The 20,758-nt window shown below is 40.6% G+C and overlaps 1 protein-coding gene across 1 annotated transcript in view; it reads left to right on the plus strand.

Annotated features, from left to right (window-relative positions):
- Positions 1–20,758, plus strand: part of LOC124775462 (ATP-binding cassette sub-family C member 5-like) — a 375,967-nt gene that overhangs the window by 80,167 nt on the left and 275,042 nt on the right. The window contains exon 8 of the mRNA XM_047250294.1: positions 14,760–14,903. Coding sequence (XP_047106250.1) covers positions 14,760–14,903 — 144 coding nt within the window. The remainder of the gene's footprint in view (positions 1–14,759; positions 14,904–20,758) is intronic.

Consider the following 20,758-nt stretch of genomic DNA (forward strand, 5'->3'; position numbering starts at 1 on the left):
ATCTGACACAGCTAACTCAGCCTGGCCATGAAGGGCTCTAGTCTGTTCCCGTATTTTTGTTCCAAAATGCATGATTTAGGGGCTTCTGATCGGTGAAGATTATGAAGGGATGGTCTTCTTTTGATGGCCAGAAGTATTTTATTTCCTCAAACATAGCAAGCAACTCATGATCATAAGTGGTCCAGGCGCATTGCAACTCTGAAAGCTTCCACAAGAAGAAACTGAATGAATGCCAGCTGCCACCAACACAATGTTAAATTACTGCACCTATGGCTGTTTGAGTGGTGTCCATGACCACAGTCAGTTCAGCATCATGCACAGAGTGAACGAGCAGCATTGCTTCTGTGAGGCTTCATTTGGACTTAACTCCACTGCATCTGTCCAGTTAATCAGTGTCCTTTCCTTCAAGGTAGAGCCACATAGCATCACAGAATGGGGTTCTTGTACTTTGGCAGCATTGAGCAGATGGTGCTGATAAAAATTTACATGCCAAGATAATAAGTCTTTGTGTGTCTGTGAGGGCAGCATGAGCAGATGGTGCCAATATAAATTTATCATGCCAAGATAGTAAGCCTTTGTGTGTCTGTGAGGGCAGCATGTTCAAGCATGCCTGTACCTTGTCCAGTAGTGACATGTATCTGCTAGTGGTAATTAAATGCCCTAGAAACTCAATTTCAGTTACCCCAACTATACTTTTTGAGGGGTTAATGATGATGCTGGCATTGCTTATGCACCAAAAGATGGTTGTTAGGTGGCGGCAGTGGAATTCAGGTGACTCTGAAGAGATGAGGATCTCATTGAGGTATATGGAACACTATGGTAAATACACTCCTGGAAATTGAAATAAGAACACCGTGAATTCATTGTCCCAGGAAGGGGAAACTTTATTGACACATTCCTGGGGTCAGATACATCACATGATCACACTGACAGAACCACAGGCACATAGACACAGGCAACAGAGCATGCACAATGTCGGCACTAGTACAGTGTATATCCACCTTTTGCAGCAATGCAGGCTGCTATTCTCCCATGGAGACGATCGTAGAGATGCTGGATGTAGTCCTGTGGAATGGCTTGCCATGCCATTTCCACCTGGCGCCTCAGTTGGACCAGCGTTCGTGCTGGACGTGCAGACCGCGTGAGACGACGCTTCATCCAGTCCCAAACATGCTCAATGGGGGACAGATCCGGAGATCTTGCTGGCCAGGGTAGTTGACTTACACCTTCTAGAGCACGTTGGGTGGCACGGGATACATGCGGACGTGCATTGTCCTGTTGGAACAGCAAGTTCCCTTGCCGGTCTAGGAATGGTAGAACGATGGGTTCGATGACGGTTTGGATGTACCGTGCACTATTCAGTGTCCCCTCGACGATCACCAGTGGTGTACGGCCAGTGTAGGAGATCGCTCCCCACACCATGATGCCGGGTGTTGGCCCTGTGTGCCTCGGTCGTATACAGTCCTGATTGTGGCGCTCACCTGCACGGCGCCAAACACGCATACGACCATCATTGGCACCAAGGCAGAAGCGACTCTCATCGCTGAAGACGACACGTCTCCATTCGTCCCTCCATTCACGCCTGTCGCGACACCACTGGAGGCAGGCTGCACGATGTTGGGGCGTGAGCGGAAGACAGCCTAACAGTGTGCGGGACCATAGCCCAGCTTCATGGAGACGGTTGCGAATGGTCCTCGCCGATACCCCAGGAGCAACAGTGTCCCTAATTTGCTGGGAAGTGGCGGTGCGGTCCCCTACGGCACTGCGTAGGATCCTACGGTCTTGGCGTGCATCCGTGCGTCGCTGCGATCCGGTCCCAGGTCGACGGGCACGTGCACCTTCCGCCGACCACTGGTGACAACATCGATGTACTGTGGAGACCTCACGCCCCACGTGTTGAGCAATTCGGCGGTACGTCCACCCGGCCTCCCGCATGCCCACTATACGCCCTCGCTCAAAGTCCGTCAACTGCACATACGGTTCACGTCCACACTGTCACGGCATGCTACCAGTGTTAAAGGCTGCGATGGAGCTCCGTATGCCATGGCAAACTGGCTGACACTGACGGCGGCGGTGCACAAATGCTGCGCAGCTAGCGCCATTCGACGGCCAACACCGTGGTTCCTGGTGTGTCTGCTGTGCCGTGCGTGTGATCATTGCTTGTACAGCCCTCTCGCAGTGTCCGGAGCAAGTATGGTGGGTCTGACACACCGGTGTCAATGTGTTCTTTTTTCCATTTCCAGGAGTGTATAACTATTGCTAAATATAACTGAGCCCACCAAGGCATGGCAGGTGTGGTACCAGATATCGGTCCAGCACTATTCATGTGTTTAAGGCATGATAGTTTGTGCATGATGCCATGAATTATCTCGCTTTGGCACTAATTGCAAGGCTGAGGACCATGGGCTGCATGATGGTTGAACAATTCCCTGTCACAATATGGTCTTAAACTCAGCCTTTGCTACAGTGATTTACTTGGGTATGAGTTGATGTGGATGGCACAAGGTATGCGTGTGAGGTGTAGTCATGATGTAGAGGATCGTGAAGTGTTTGACTTCCTTCAGTTCACCAGACTGGTGATTGAGCTGTGGAAATTGGTTTAGTATGACTGCATATGGTGTGGGGGGCTTCAATTTTATGCACTGGAGAAAGTGGCCAGCCATTGTTGTCCCACTATTTTCAACTTTGTTGTCAAATCAGTCAGCTGAGTGATCATAATGTTGATTAATAAATTATAGTAGACAATGAAATCCGCATCTAGGATTGGTTCATTGATGACAGCCACAGTGAAGGCCCACACAAATGTGTGCCACAGTCCAATGGTCCTAATTTCAGTGATGAGTGCCGTACATTTTACACTATAAGAGACAGTGTCTCAGCCTTTTGGCAGTTTCTTAGCATAAATCAGGGGAAAATAGACACATCGGAGCCCATGCCAACAAGATACTTCACACTGCCAGCCCATCCCCTGTACAAAGAGATGCCTGGATACTGTACTGCACCTGCATGCACCTAGGCCCAGTTGCAACTGGCATTTGCATGCAAGCTGGGAGACTGACACTTTGACACTTTGTTGCCAAATCTGGAATGATACCAGCAAAAGCCACTTGTCTGCTGCTCTGATATTGGCGGGATAGTGCCAGAATGGCTGGTACTCCACTGCCAGTTACAGGAGCTGGATCAGTGGCAGAGGGATCTGCTGCCACTACAGTGCCTGCTGACCCCTGTCTGTGAGTACACCAACCACTCAATCTGCATGCTGAGTGCTACCACTGTGTGGTCAGTTCCTGAACTAGGTGGTGCAGGTTGGCATCCATGCTGGTGACTGCAGGAGATGCATGTTGCCGGAGAGTCACATTTGCTGGCACTGCTATGACATTGTAGTCAGCGGTACTGGGCACTGTTGCCAGTGTGCCGCCATGCACCGCATCAGCCAAGTCTGTGATGGCATCCAGGTGCATTTCTGTTTGCATGGCAATAACTGCTAGCATTTGGGCTGGGAGGCTGCACATCCAGGTAGCATGCAACATTGAGTTTGGAATCATGTTGGATTGTGCAATGCTCCACAGGCGGTGCAGGAACTGAGGTGGCTCCTGTTGCCATATTCCTCTTGGTGCAGCAGTTGATGTACTCATTGTTCCTGTGGTGATGAAAGTCACTGGATTAACTCCTCTTTTAGTCACTTATATAAAGTTTGCTTTGGCAGGGCAGTGATTATGTTCCACACTTCAGCAACATAGCCTTGATCTAATTGGCTCACGATTTGTCCAAGTTTGGCGAGGTCATAGGTGATGTTATTGCTCAGGAAAACTGCCTCCTCTTGGCTGAAACACATGATTGGGTCATGGGGCCAAAAGGTCGGCAGCCTAACCAACATCCATCCAGTGTTTGCTGCTGCTCCTGTAACAGTGGGAAGTGCCAGTGTGACTGTGCCTTGTGCGTGCAAGTTTTTCTCAGCTGGTTCTGGGTAGGTGGAGACCATGCCTGGAGATAGTGTCTTCAGCTTGCTCTCTAGCCTCTGTTTTGTGCTAGCAGCTCATGTATTCTCTTTTAATTACTGTATATTGTCTTTTGCGGTTGTTCCAAAGTGATCATCTTGCTTTAGTGCCTAGTTCTCAAAAGTTTGTTCACAAACAAATAACTCTTTGTATGAAAGAATGTAAGTGATAGATCACTTGCAGTTCTGTGTCATTCACACCAATGAAAGTTTGTCACCATGCACTTAGCCTAGTAATCATGTCAGGATCACCAGTGAAGCAGGAACATGTGGGTATCAATGCTTCTATGTCAGTGGTGCAGTGAGCTGATTTTACTGTCACACCCATGCACTTTTTCAGAATGTAGACTATGGTGAGAATGTGGTAATGGAAGCTGATAAGTAGACTTTTGCCAAAAATGTATTTATTCTGCACAAAAGGGTTAATGAACAAGTGACAAAAATGAAATCAGATCACAACGTCTATTAACCGGTGATTGCAATAACTGTGTTTGCATAATAGTTCCACTTGAACACCAGTCCCAGAGTGTGTACACTCCACAGCAATGAGCAAGTTGTCCAATCATATGAGCACAGGAGAACAAAAGACGCATGTCAGGAATGAATGAACTTTCCTCACGATCTTGGAGTGCCATGTATTTTGTGGACATGATGAAGTGAAAGTGAAATGAATAGAGACCGCCAAAGAAACTTCTATACACATCAGTGGGGAGCTTACGGTTAAGCTCAACACAAATGATCTGTGAACTGAAGTTATAGACTCTCAAAAAAATGCATCTGTTCTATACAGTGGCTCAGTTTGCTCCGCTGTTGCGTTTTGCCTACCTGCACCCTTGCATGCCACACATTGCCAGAATTTTGCCTATCAGTAGGTTTGCATGCCGACAGATATTTTATACAGCTAACTTGGGCCGGCCATGAGTGGCTCCAGTTCATTCACAGATGTTTGCAGCACAGCTGCCGAACCATGTCAAGAGAATTAGAAAATTATGAGTGAAGAATTCTGAGTCTGATATATTATGAAGAGACTGTTAAGCATAAATACATGAAATTGTGCATAAGAGTGCACTGTAGTTCCTTCTCTAGATTGTCACACAGATGACAAAATGGTAGATATCAAAATAGATGACAGAGGGATAGAAAAACAATTAAAATTGCTCAAAAGAGGAAAGGCCGCTGGACCTGATGGGATATCAGTTCGATTTTACACAAAGGAACTTGCCCCCCTTCTTGCAGCGGTGTACCGTAGGTCTCTAGAAGAGCATAGCGTTCTGAAAGATTGGAAAAGGGCACAGGTCATCCTCATTTTCAAGAAGGGACGTTGAACAGATGTGCAGAACTATAGACCTATATCTCTAATGTCTGTCAGTTGTAGGATTTTGGAACATGTATTATGTTAGAGTATAATGACTTTTCTGGAGACTAGAAATCTACTCTGTAGGAATCAGCATGGGTTTCGGAAAAGGCGATTGTGTGAAACTCAGCTTGCAGTATTCGTCCACAAGACTCAGAGGGCCATAGACATGGGTTCCCAGGTAGATGCCATGTTTCTTGACTTCCACAGTGCATTTGATACAGTTCCCCACAGTCATTTAATGAACAAAGTAAGAGCATATGGACTATCAGATCAATTGTGTGATTGGATTGAAGAGTTATAAATGACCTTGTGGATACATTGGAAGTTCACTGAGGCTTTTTGCGGATGATGCTGTAGTATATCGAGAGGTTGTAACAATGGAAAATTGCACTGAAATGCAGGAGGATCTACAACGAATTGATGCATGGTGAAGGGAATGGTAATTGAATCTGAATGTAGACAAGTGTAATGTGCTGTAAATACATAGAAAGAAAGATCCTTTATCATTTAGTTACAATATAGCAGGTCAGCAACTGGAAGCAGTTAATTCCATAAATTATCTGGGAGTAGGCATTAGGAGTGATTTAAAATGGAATGATCATATAAAGTTGATTGCAGGTAAAGCAGATGGCAGACTGAGATTCATTGGAAGAATCCTAAGGAAATGTAATCCAAAAACAAAGGAAGTAGGTTACAGTACACTTGTTCGCCCACTGCTTGAATATTGCTCACCAGTGTGGGATCCATACCAGACAGGGTTGATGGAAGAGATAGAGAAGATCCAACGAAAAGCAGCGTGCTTCATTACAGGATCATTTAGTAATCGCAAAAGTGTTACAGAGATGATGGATAAACTCCAGTGGAAGACTCTGCGGGAGAGACGCTCAGCAGCTTGGTACAGGCTTTTGTTGAAGTTTCAAGAACATAACTTCACCGAGGAGTCAAGTAGTATTTTGCTCCTTCCTACATATATCTCGTGAAGAGACCATGAGGATAAAATCAGAGAGATTAGAGCCCACACAGAGGCATACTGACAATCTTTCTTTCCACGAACAATGCGAGACTAGAAAAGATGGGAGAACCAATAGAGATACTCAAAGTACCCCCCGCCACACACTGCCAGGTGGCTTGCGGAGTATGGATGTAGATGTAGATGTAGATGTACTAGTAGTTTGAGTTTGTCTTCTGCTGAAAATTTAAAGGAGGAATATATGTAAAATTAACATGTTATTAGTTAATAATTCACCAAAGGTGTTTTAGCAATACTAGTATTATTTAGTTAGGTAGGATCTATCATTTGTCTAAGGCAAGAGATATGTGATGTACCAAATCATTTTATTAAAGTGGTATGATGCACCATATTCTTAGTACCGATGATGAATGATGACTGTTTATCATGGAAATACTAACCCAGTGTGGGTCATGACTTAATTACTTGGAACCAGATGCAAAGTTCAGTGGGATGCAGAATTTAAAGTCATTCGTTTCTTGGTACATGAGTGGCTCCATCAATAAAAAATTGGTGACATGATGAAGCTCCCCCCATGAACCATGTACCTTGCCGTTGGTGGGGAGGCTTGCGTGCCTCAGCGATACAGATAGCCGTACCGTAGGTACAACCACAATGGAGGGGTATCTGTTGAGAGGCCAGACAAACGTGTGGTTCCTGAAAAGGGGCAGCAGCCTTTTCAGTAGTTAGAAGGGCAACAGTCTGGATGATTGACTGATCTGGCCTTGTAACAATAACCAAAACGGCTTTGCTGTGCTGGTACTTTGAACGGCTGAAAGCAAGGGGAAACTACGGCCATAATTTTTCCCGAGGGCATGCAGCTTTACTGTATGATTAAATGATGATGGTGTCGTCTTGGGTAAAATATTCCGGAGGTAAAATAGTCCCCCATTCGGATCTCCAGGCGGGGACTACTCAAGAGGATGTCGTTATCAGGAGAAAGAAAACTGGCGTTCTACGGATCGGAGCATGGAATGTCAGATCCCTTAATCGGGCAGGTAGGTTGGAAAATTTAAAAAGTGAAATGGATAGGTTAAAGTTAGATATAGTGGGAATTAGTGAAGTTCGGTGGTGGGAGGAACAAGACTTCTGGTCAGGTGACTACAGGGTTATAAACACAAAATCAAATAGGGGTAATGCAGGAGTAGGTTTAATAATGAATAGGAAAATAGGAGTGTGGGTAAGCTACTACAGACAGCATAGTGAACACATTATTGTGGCCAAGATAGATACGAAGCCCACACCTACTACAGTAGTACAAGTTTATATGCCAACTAGCTCTGCAGATGTCGAAGAAATTGAAGAGATGTATGATGAAATAAAAGATATTATTCAGATAGTGAAGGGAGATGAAAATTTAATAGTCATGGGTGACTGGAATTCGAGTGTAGGATAAGGGAGATAAGGAAACGTAGTAGGTGGATATGGATTGGGGGTAAGAAATGAAAGAGGAAGCCGCCTGGTAGAATTTTGCACAGAGCACAACTTAATCATAGCTAACACTTGGTTTAAGAATCATGAAAGAACGTTGTATACATGGAAGAACCCTGGAGATACTAAAAGGTATCAGATAGATTATATAATGATAAGACAGAGATTTAGGAACCAGGTTTTAAATTGTAAGACATTTCCATGGGCAGATGTGGACTCTGACCACAATCTATTGGTTATGACCTGTAGATTAAAACTGAAGAAACTGCAAAAAGGTGGGAATTTAAGGAGATGGGAGCTGGATAAACTGAAAGAACCAGAGGTTGTACAGAGTTTCAGGGAGAGCATAAGGGAACAATTGACAGGAATGGGGGAAAGAAATACAGTAGAAGAAGAATGGGTAGCTTTGAGGGATGAAGTAGTGAAGGCAGCAGAAGATCAAGTAGGTAAAAAGATGAGGGCTAGTAGAAATCCTTGGGTAACAGAAGAAATATTGAATTTAATTGATGAAAGTAGAAAATATAAAAATGCAATAAATGAAGCAGGCAAAAAGGAATACAAATGTCTCAAAAATGAGATCGACATGAAGTGCAAAATGGCTAAGCAGGGATGGCTAGAGGACAAATGTAAGGATGTAGAGGCTTATCTCACTAGGGGTCAGATAGATACTGCCTACAGGAAAATTAAAGAGACCTTTGGAGATAGGAGAACCACTTGTATGAACATCAAGAGCTCAGATGGAAACCCAGTTCTAAGCAAAGAAGGGAAAGCAGAAAATGGAAGGAATATATAGAGGGTCTATACAAGGGCAATGTACTTGAGGACAATATTATGGAAATGGAAGAGGATGTAGATGAAGATGAAATGGGAGATACGATACTGTATGAAGAGTTTGACAGAGCACTGAAAGACCTGAGTTGAAACAAGGCCCCGGAGCAGACAACATTCCATTGGAACTACTGACGGCCTTGGGAGAGCCAGTCCTGACAAACCTCTACTATCTGGTGAGCAAGATGTATGAAACAGGCGAAATACCCTCAGACTTCAAGAAGAATATAATAATTCCAATCCCAAAGAAAGCAGGTGTTGACAGATGTGAAAATTAATGAACAATCAGTTTAATAAGCCACAGCTGCAAAATACTAAGTGTCAGGAAATCTTTTCTGAAAGTATTTGTATGGAGTGTAGCCACATATGGAAGTGAAACATGGACGATAAATAGTTTAGACAAGAAGAGAATAGAAGCTTTCGAAATGTGGTGCTACAGAAGATTAGATGGGTAGATCACATAAATAATGAGGAAGTATTGAATAGGATTGAGGAGAAGAGAAGTTTGTGGCACAACTTGACCAGAAGAAGGGATTGGTTGGTAGGACATGTTCTGAGGCATCAAGGGATCACCAATTTAGTATTGAAGGGCAACAAGGAGGGTAAAAATCGTAGAGGGAGACCAAGAGATGAATACACTAAGCAGATTCAGAAGGATGTAGGTTGCAGTAGGTACTGGGAGATGAAGAAGCTTGCACAGGATAGAGTAGCATGGAGAGCTGCATCAAACCAGTCTCAGGACTGAAGACCACAACCACAACAACAACAACAACATGATGAAGCTGAGATTTTTCATGTTTCTTTGGTTGGAGATAGTACAAAAGGACTTGGGTTTTAGGATAGGAAGATTGATGTGGTGATGCTAGGGAAATGAGACTCTGGGTTGGCTGTCAAGTTTGCTTTTTATTGCATCTCCGTGTGTTTGTAAGGAACATGCAGAACTGCACAGACACCAGTTTATGATTGCAGTAGGCATAAAACATAGATGAGGCTTACTAGATTCACCAATAAATTACCAGAAAAAAGGCCATCCCAGCCTATAACTTTATTAAGATTTGGGTATACATAGTAACATATGGTACTATATACCATGAAACTTGGAAGTGCCAGATTATATTTTTCTAACTGAACTCTTTCGTTCAAGTACTCATCGCAATGAAAATGGCATACAGACATAGGTACATGTAGACAAATATATGATGGAAACCAATAACAGTAGTCCAAAGACACATACAGGCAAGTTTTGCAAGTCCTTCTTAGTGTACACACTTGAATGAAGATAATGCTCACTCACATGGGATCCACTGTAGGCTCTCAGTCATCCTTGGTTGGAACTCTTCTGATCACTAGACTCCTGAACTCTGCCATGCTTGACATTTGAGGACCTTTATATACAGTGTTTGGGGCCTTTTGCTGAAAGATAGCACAGTAATATCAATTATCACATGGCAGACTTTCATTGTGTGAGGTGTTTCTAAACTGTGAATGTTGGATGACTGTATGCTGATAAAAGAGGAAGTTTGTTGTATCATTTCACAGAAATTGGATGACTGAGTACTTGTGTCCAATTTCCAGCACAAGACCAACTGGACTGAAAATGAAATCGACAAAAAGAAGAGATGCAGTACAGAGGGGTGGTAAATTTACCAAGTTCAAATTATAACAGCCTCTGTACAAGTCCATGTCCCCACAAAATTAGTCATCTCATTCCTGCACTGTTTTATTAAGTAAAGTAGATGTTGGTGCTGATAGAGGTAGTGATTCCATTGTTAGCCAACAAACTATCTGCTCCTGTGATGTTTTTGGACTACAATTACTGCTGCTTATATCTTTCTTCCAAGTCTGCCCACATTTCCAACCTTTGTGTTAGATGTCAGGATATGAACATGAGAAAACATGTTACCACTGTGTGTGTGTACTGTGCATTGAACTGAGGACCTAGAAATGACAGAGATGCTTCATCCCTGCTGTAGCCCTCAGTGGTTCACAACCCCACAACAGCTCAAAACAGTCCAGTCACCCCACTGCTGCCCCACACCGATCGCAGAATTGTGTAGTGTTAGGGGCCCAGTGGACAACCCCCCCCCCCCCCCCCCCCTGCTCCCCACCTCCCCCTCTACACCCAGGATCCCAGGAACATCTCGTACCAGATGAGTGTAACCCCCCAAGTGTTTGCGTGGACAGTAATTATGGTGTACACATACGTTAAGACTGTGTTTGCACAGCAATTGCCGACATGTGTAACGAAGGTGGAATAAGGGGAACCAGCCTACATTCACTGAGGCCGATGGAAAACTGCCTTAAAAACCATACACAGGCTTGCCGGCACACCTTGACACTTATCCGCTGGGCGGATTCATGCCGGGGACCAGCACATGTTCCTGTTCAGGAAGAATTGCATTAGACCTCTCGGCTAGCTGGGTGGGCATTACCACTGTTGTCATATGATAGTAGAATGGTATACAGGCATTTAACCTGATACAAGTGCACATATATCTTTCCCAAATAGATGGTATACAAAGTCAGAGTTGCACCAGGTTATAAAATGAGCAAATAATGCATTTAAAAACAATAATATACACTGCGTGTCCGTAAGTTATTTTGTGAACAAGAAGAGAAAAAATGATCCATCTTCCAGAAGTAGATACCAGACTCAGTAACATTAAGTGAGAAAGACTAAGTAGTTGGCTGCTCTTGATTTTTATCCTTTATTGCTGTGGTGTGAGTTATGAGATCACTTGTGTCACATACTGGAATATTCTGCACAGTAAATACAGTGCCATACTCAGAAAACTTTTAGTTTTTCACAAGGTAATTATAAAATTGATTGCCATGAGAAGGAAAAATTACCCTACAATTTACTTAAAACATCAGTTTCTGTTGTGAGGTTGTCACAAACAAAGTCTGCATGGCTGCAAACGTTGTTGTTGTTTGTTGTTATGGTCTTCAGTCCTGAGACTGGTTTGATGCAGCTCTCCATGCTACTCTATCCTGTGCAAGCTTTTTCATCTCCCAGTACCTACTGCAACCTACATCCTTCTGAATCTGCTTAGTGTATTCATCTCTTGGTCTCCCTCTACGATTTTTACCCTCCACGCTGCCCTCCAATACTAAATTGGCGATCCCTTGATGCCTCAGAACATGTCCTACCAACCGATCCCTTCTTCTGGTCAAGTTGTGCCACAAACTTCTCTTCTCCCCAATCCTATTCAATACTTCCTCATTAGTTATGTGATCTACCCATCTAATCTTCAGCATTCTTCTGTAGCACCACATTTCGAAAGCTTCTATTCTCTTCTTGTCCAAACTATTTATCGTCCATGTTTCACTTCCATACATGGCTACACTCCATACGAATACTTTCAGAAATGACTTCCTGACACTTAAATCTATACTCGATGTTAACAAATTTCTCTTCTTCAGAAACGCTTTCCTTGCCATTGCCAGCCTACATTTTATATCCTCTCTACTTCGACCATCATCAGTTATTTTGCTCCCCAAATAGCAAAACTCCTTTACTACTTTAAGTGCCTCATTTCCTAATCTAATTCCCTCAGCATCACCCGACTTAATTAGACTACATTCCATTATCCTTGTTTTGCTTTTGTTGATGTTCATCTTATATCCTCCTTTCAAGACACTGTCCATTCCATTCAACTGCTCTTCCAAGTCCTTTGCTGTCTCTGACAGAATTACAATGTCATCGGCGAACCTCAAAGTTTTTATTTCTTCTCCATGGATTTTAATACCTACTCCGAATTTTTCTTTTGTTTCCTTTACTGCTTGCTCAATATACACATTGAATGACATCGGGGAGAGGCTACAACCCTGTCTTACTCCCTTCCCAACCACTGCTTCCCTTTCATGTCCCTCGACTCTTATAACTGCCATCTCGTTTCTGTACAAATTGTAAATAGCCTTTCGCTCCCTGTATTTTACCCCTGCCACCTTTAGAATTTGAAAGAGAGTATTCCAGTCAACATTGTCAAAAGCTTTCTCTAAGTCTACAAATGCTAGAAACGTAGGTTTGCCTTTCCTTAATCTTTCTTCTAAGATAAGTCGTAAAGTCAGTATTGCCTCACGTGTTCCAGTGTTTCTAAGGAATCCAAACTGATCTTCCCCGAGGTTGGCTTCTACTAGTTTTTCCATTCGTCTGTAAAGAATTCGTGTTAGTATTTTGCAGCTGTGACTTATTAAGCTGATAGTTCGGTAATTTTCACATCTGTCAACACCTGCTTTCTTTGGGATTGGAATTATTATATTCTTCTTGAAGTCTGAGGGTATTTCGCCTGTTTCATACATCTTGCTCACCAGATAGTAGAGGTTTGTCAGGACTGGCTCTCCCAAGGCCGTCAGTAGTTCCAATGGAATGTTGTCTGCTCCGGGGCCTTGTTTCAACTCAGGTCTTTCAGTGCTCTGTCAAACTCTTCATACAGTATCGTATCTCCCATTTCATCTTCATCTACATCCTCTTCCATTTCCATAATATTGTCCTCAAGTACATCGCCTTTGTATAGACCCTCTATATACTCCTTTCACCTTTCTGCTTTCCCTTCTTTGCTTAGAACTGGGTTTCCATCTGAGCTCTTGATATTCATACAAGTCGTTCTCTTATCTCCAAAGGTCTCTTTTATTTTCCTGTAGGCGGTATCTATCTTACCCCTAGTGAGATAGGCCTCTACATCCTTACATTTGTCCTCTAGCCATCCCTGCTTAGCCATTTTGTACTTCATGTCGATCTCATTTTTGAGACGTTTGTATTCCTTTTTGCCTGTTTCACTTACTACATTTTTATATTTTCTCCTTTCATCAATTAAATTCAATATTTCTTCTGCTACTCGAGGATTTCTAGTAGCCCTCGTCTTTTTACCTACTTGATCCTCTGCTGCCTTCACTACTTCATCCCTCAAAGCTACCCATTCTTCTTCTACTGTATTTATTTCCCCCATTCCTGTCAATTGCTCCCTTATGCTCTCCCTGAATCTCTGTACAATCTCTGGTTCTTTCAGTTTATCCAGGTCCCATCTCCTTAAATTCCCACCTTTTTGCAGTTTCTTCAGTTTTAATCTACAGGTCATAACCAATAGATTATGGTCAGACTCCACATCTGCCCCTGGAAATGTCTTACAATTTAAAACCTGGTTCCTAAATCTCTGTCTTACCATTATATAATCTATCTGATACCTTTTAGTATCTCCAGGGTTCTTCCATTTATACAACCTTCTTTCATGATTCTTAAACCAAGTGTTAGTTATGATTATGTTGTGCTCTGCGCAAAATTCTACCAGGCGGCTTCCTCTTTCATTTCTGTCCCCCAATCCATATTCACCTACTATGTTTCCTTCTCTCCCTTTTCCTACACTCGAATTCCAGTCACCCATGACTATTAAATTTTCGTCTCCCTTCACAATCTGAATAATTTCTTTTATTTCATCATACATTTCTTAAATTTCTTCATCATCTGCAGAGCTAGTTGGCATATAAACTTGTACTACTGTAGTAGGTGTGGGCTTCGTATCTATCTTGGCCACAATAATGCGTTCACTATGCTGTTTGTAGTAGCTTACCCGCATTCCTATTTTCCTATTCATTATTAAACCTACTCCTGCATTACCCCTATTTGATTTTGTGTTTATAACCCTGTAATCACCTGACCAGAAGTCTTGTTCCTCCTGCCACCGAACTTCACTAATTCCCACTATATCTAACTTCAACCTATCCATTTCCCTTTTTAAATTTTCTAACCTACCTGCCCGATTAAGGGATCTGACATTCCATGCTCCGATCCGTAGAACGCCAGTTTTCTTTCTCCTGCAAATATAAAACATAAAATTATACTTTTTTCAAATATCAAACAATATGTACACCCAGTATTTCCTCTTTTTTCTGTTGTTTCCCCAACTTGTTGCTCCTGTATTTGTAAAGATTACATGTCATGAATAGCATTCTCTAAATATTAGACCAAAAATTCAACTAATGATCTGTATTTATTGATGCTCCATATCTTTGTAGGTTCCTGATTAGATCAAAGAAAAAGATATTCTTGTTTAATTCTTATCATCAGCAACTTATTCAGTTAGTTCAGTATAAAATGTGTTTTACCACAAATAATTTTATTTACTTCTTTTCTACAACAGGTACTACAATGCAGTTTACAGCTGCCTTCTGAGTAGTGTATTACAAAACCTAGCTGCAGAAGATGAAACAGCAATTGCAAATGAAACTCTGTCTATGGGTGTTCAACAGAGAATAGAACTAGCTCGTGCCGTTTATTCCAACAGGTAATAAGTTCACATCTTTTTGAAGGAAAGTATGTTTCATAAAGATACTGTATGGAAGGCAAAATAATTCCTCCTATTTCTTTTAATCAAATTTTCTTTATGTCTTTTAATCAAATTCCTGGTGTCTATCATCAAGGCAAAACTTAAAGCTAACTTAAATCTAGAAATATCTACGTAATCATATGAAACAAAAATTTATGATCATTTGGTTATTTGCAGTATTATTGCCTTGCATCAAGTTAACATGGTATTCCAACAATAAGTAGAAAAGTTAATTTGAGACAATGTGGAGTTATTTGCTACTAAGATAAAATGACACAAATGCACCTAAGGACACATGAATTGATGGCAGAATAAATGGGTCAAAAAATTGAAATTTAGAAGTAACAGTTAAAACAATGAACAAATGAAATGACTTATTAAAATTGAAAATGTCTTACCTCATTTTTCAATCTTAAATACAAATAAAACAATAATTTTCATTCTTTGTTAAGTTGTACTGTCTCAGGAGTTTCGATTCTTGGTTTACTGCCTGAGAATCGGTGATATGGAGCAGTAGAACTAACACTGAACAATTATAATCACCAGAGAAGTTAAAAAAAATAATACTTCTTAGGAACACCAAATTTCTTTCAAATAAATATCCAATATGAATATGGCCCTTGTCACTTGTTTTTATGTCTTCATTGGACTGATGCTTGTGAATTATATAGTAGGCTATATCATTAACCTGAATATTGTTTTAAAAACCACAGTGCTTCAGCTGGAATGATCCGTTTGTTGGTGGTACTTTCTTACTTTAGTCTGGCAAGCGAAACTTTGTTTTCAAAATTTACCTTATCTGGAGCAACATGGGGTCATGTAAGAATGTGCTGTCTATCATTTTCTTGTAATTTGGAGTCTTCCTTTAGAAGTGCAATGGACAGCATTTTTTCCATTATTGATTGAGAGCCATAAATTTATATTTTGAAGATCTTCCAGATAAAGTACATTGGTGTAAATTGGAATCAAAGTCATTTATAAATATATTTCTGAAGAAAAATTATAGTCTTCTACTGAATTGTGAATTTGCAAAATGACTAAGTCCCTAGAGGTACATTTTCAGAAACAACAAAAAACTGTCTATTATCTTACTGAAGCAAATATTGCAAAAAGTTATTGCTTGATGTGTTGCATACATCAAAATTACATAAAACTGTCATTACAAAAGCATGACCTTGTAATCCCTTTATGTTCACATTTTGGTTTAAAAAAGGACTTCAGTTGCTTTTCAAACTAACTTCAGTTGTGCTTCTTATGTAATAAAATTCTGAGGTATAAACACAGAAAAATGTATTTTCTTTATTGAAAAACACATTCAGAATACATAGAACAGTAACTCATCAAGAGAAATAAACATGCATGACAAACTTTCCCATAAAAAAGTGCAATTTTACTCATTTGTCTTTGTTTCTCAAGCTACAAATTTCTCATAAAATGCTCTAGATTCATTATAGTCAGGAATGTACTTGAGCATTTTGTGTATATCTTTAATTTTTTTTTCTTTGACTGGACATGCACCATTTGAATAAGCATGTCTGCATGGTAGTTCTGTGATATGTGGATACGTTGGCCCAAGGATGAAAGAATGTTCAATTATTCCTCCCGTAAATGGTTTTGCCACAACTATTCCTATCTGTTCTCAGAAAAATAGAATTCAATAAAAGCTGAAACAGTGAACAATACCTTTTTATCTCTTGGAAAGTGCTTAATAGATGAGTCTGTGAAAGTGGCATTACTTTTGATATAATTTGGCCACCAGTTGTTGCAGTCATAAACATTCTCACTTTCAACAATAGTAACTGTAAAATTTCCTTTAGTGCTATAGGTGACTATGTGTTAACACACTTCCTTCATTGTGTAGAGTCTGTCTACATATCTCAGTCTTCTTTTCACTACAGCAAAGTTCCTATCATTTGGCAGAAAGGAGTGTCCTCTGACAGGGAAAAGAAGTCTTATGTTCAAAACATGCCGCTGAGCACTTATAGCTGTTAAAAATCTGATAAGAGTGTTATTCTCATTCTGGCCTGGACAGCCATCACAGAACAACCTGAGTTCTTTAATACTATATGAGACATAGATATTCAAAGAATAGAGAATAAAACTGCATACCTCATTGGGAGTTTTCTTAGCTTGCCCATATGGTAGATGTAGAAGGATACCGAGTTACAAATACGAGTACAAAAGTTTTATTCCACTGTTGAGCTTATTTACATGCAATTGGCATCATCAGTGTTAACATAATAATAACAACAATAATAATATAAATTTTGAGATGACCAATGTTAATAACTACAATATAATAATCCAAGATGGATACAGTACATATTTGTGCAAATATCAATAACAACAAGAAGTTTCCTAATAGATCAATTACAAGCTAAATGAACTACATAGATCAGTGAATGACAAATAAATAATCAAGCAGATAATTAACAATAAGTACATGAAACAGTAATAAAATAGTTGCACAGTGTGGTGTGTGTATAGTTTGCAATTAATTTATAGTTCATTCTCATAAGGAAAATGGCTCATTTGTCACATACTCGAGGAACTCTTGAGCAGAGTAAATTACTTTACAGAGTGTCCACAATGAGACTCCAACATTTGAACTCATAAAATCTGAGAGGAAACACAATTTATTGATGAACAAATACAGGGAAATCATACAGCAGCTCATCAAGTTTTCATACATAGGTGGACAGTTCAGTACACTTGAACATGGGCGCCACGGGTAGCACGAAGAATATCAAATCCATAATCGATTTCATGCCATGTGTTACAGAACATCTGTTCTGTGACAGAGTTGATGACAATTGTTGTTCGCTATTTCAAGTCTTGCAGGTCCATTACTGGTGTAGTGTGTACCCGGTCTTTCACATAACCCCACAAGAAAAAATCGAGGGGGTTATGTCGGGCAAACGTGGCAGCCAAAGAATTGGACCTCCACAGCCAATTCATCGATGCGGGAATGTGTCATTTAAAAATTATCGGACATCGAGGCTCCATTGGGGTGGTGCCTCGTCCTGTTCAAACAGCACATTTGGCTGCAGGTCTGTTATCTGTGGCACGGCAAATTGTTCCAACATGTGCAGGTAGATGGATCCATCCACAGTCGTCTCCTGAAAGAAAAACGGCCCAACAATGCGATTTATCATCAAACCACACCACACATTAACTTTTGGACAGTCGTGCATGTGTTCCCTAGGTGCATGTGGATTTTCAGACCCCCAGATGCACACATTGTGACGATTGACAGCCCCTCGTCAGTAAACATCACACGTGATAAAAATGTCTCGTCCACGGCAATGCGATCTAACATGACACATGCAAATTCTTCTCACTTTGGTCGATCATCACACTTGATTTCTTGCACAACATGCACTTTATATGCATACAAACGTAATTGCTGATGAAGCACTTTATGCACTGTTGAACGTTTCATACGAAGTTCTCATGCTGCCTGTCACACTGACTTTGTACGAATGACTGCCACACTTGTTCCACATGATGTTCACTGATCCCAGGCCTACTACACCATGCCCTTTTGCAACACTCCCAGTAGCCAAAAACTGATCACACCACTTCTTTATAGTCTTGAATGACGGGGGCGCTTTGTTGTAAACTCGACGAAAGTTTCTTTGCACTTGAGTCACCGATTTTGTCTCTACATACCACCAGACCACTTGTGCATGCTCCTTCATATCCTCCATTTTGCTAAAACAATTGATTGCAGCTCCACTACGGCCACTTGGCGTATCAAATTTGCACACCACAAACTTGTTGAGTTTCTCTGTCTGCCCCTTCAGGATTCACAGGTCCACCATTTGAAATGAGGGAGATATAGGATATTAAAATGTTGGAGTCTCATTGTGGACACCCTGTACTTTTGATTCACCTCAAAAAACTGTTTTTAAATTTATTGACTGTCACTGTGTAGGCATTTTCAGGTAATTTGTTGAAGTAGCCAGGAGCAAGATATTTGTAGCTGTTATGTGACTTTGCAAGCCTAGCATATGGCACATTAATTGTATGTCCACTTCTTATGTTATGGTAATGGACTCTTCTCCTTAAGTAAAATATACTCAGATTCTCTTTAACAAAGACAAGGCAGCTGTAAATATACAGGTCAGGCACTCTCATTATATTTAGTTTTTTAAAATATTCTCGACATGATTCACATGGGGTAAGTTCTGCTATGCACCTTATGGCTTTCTTTTGCCATTTAAACACAAATTTTGACTCTATGGAATTGCCCCATAGTAGTATTCCATAACTCAGGTGGGAATGGAAGAATGTAAAATCTGCATATAACAGAAGCTCCTTATGACACTGCTCCTCAGCTTGTACAGAAGATATATGGCACATACCAATTTGCCACATGTCTTCCTTATGTGGCTATTCCAGCTGAACTTTTGATCTATATGAAATCCTAATAATTTTACTGTTTTGTTATCATGACTGGGAGCATTCAGATTGGTTACAATTGCTTCAGTTTTATTATCGTTTTTCTGCAGTACATTTGTCTCAAACCAAGTAGTGCACCTCTCCATTGCCACTGCCATGCTGTCTTGCACATTTTCAAGATCTGTATCACATGTGATGAGTGTTGTGTCATCAGCATATAGCACTGCATCACATGATACAACTGCAGGTAAATCACTTATATAAATAATGGAAAGGAAAGGTCCAAGAACAGATCCTTGAGGTACACCCTTTACAACTGGAAGACATTCTGACATTTGATTATTTACCTTAACTAACTGTTTTCTATTGTCCAAGTATAACTGCATTAGGCATAGGGCATTCTCTCTCACTCCAGAATGGTAGAGTATTTTTATTAGAATATTGTGGGAGACTATATCAAAAGCTTTCCTGAGGTCCAACAGTGTTGCACAGCCAATATCTTTATTTTCAAAACAATTGTGTATTTATGCTGCCATTCTCTCAACTGCTTTGACTGTAGAATGGATGGATCTGAAACCATACTGTGAGGAAGTTAGTATATGATTATGTTCAAAATATTGACTCGTCTGTTTATAAATGCAATATTCTACTATTTTTGATATTATGGGTATAAGTGATGTTGGTCAATAGTTATCTGGTGATGCTATATCTCCTTTCTTATGTGCTGGTTTAACTACAGATATTTTTAAACATTCTGGATAATTACCTTCATTTAAAATTTTGTTGATTATTTTAGTCAGTGGTGTTACAGTTTGATTTCTGATATATTTAATATATATATCTGATATATTTAATGGCAGCTAGACCATGTCCGTATGGACAAAAATTTTCATAAGGAGATCCACAATGTTAAAGTACTGAGAGGAATAGACACAGGCTCAGACCATTATATGGTTAAAATTAAAATCAAATTCACACCGTTAAAGAAGAGGACCAGAAAAACTAATAAAATAAAAAGGAGGTTTGACCCACATCAGCTAATTAAAAATAATAAGTACCAACAAATAACACAAACCATCAAATTAACAGATAATCTAGAACAATTAGTGCCTAATCTTAAAAAAGAAGCAGAGAATCTAGCTCCCTTGAATCCACGAAGGAAACATGCATGGTGGACATCAGAATGTGACAAATTCCATGAAGATAGACACCAAGCATGGTTAAAGTTTCAAACACATAAAACTGAAGAAAATGCCATCAACCTAAAAAATGAAAGAAAAAAATTCACTCAAAAAATTAGAAGAATCAAGAGAGGATTTCATAAAGATATTATAAAGTCTTTAGAAGGTAATTATCATAAAACCAACTTCAGGAACTACTACAAAATCTTTGGGAAACAACTACAACAA

The sequence above is a fragment of the Schistocerca piceifrons genome, chromosome 2, assembly GCF_021461385.2.
Source record: "Schistocerca piceifrons isolate TAMUIC-IGC-003096 chromosome 2, iqSchPice1.1, whole genome shotgun sequence".
In the NCBI taxonomy this organism is placed as follows: domain Eukaryota; kingdom Metazoa; phylum Arthropoda; class Insecta; order Orthoptera; family Acrididae; genus Schistocerca; species Schistocerca piceifrons.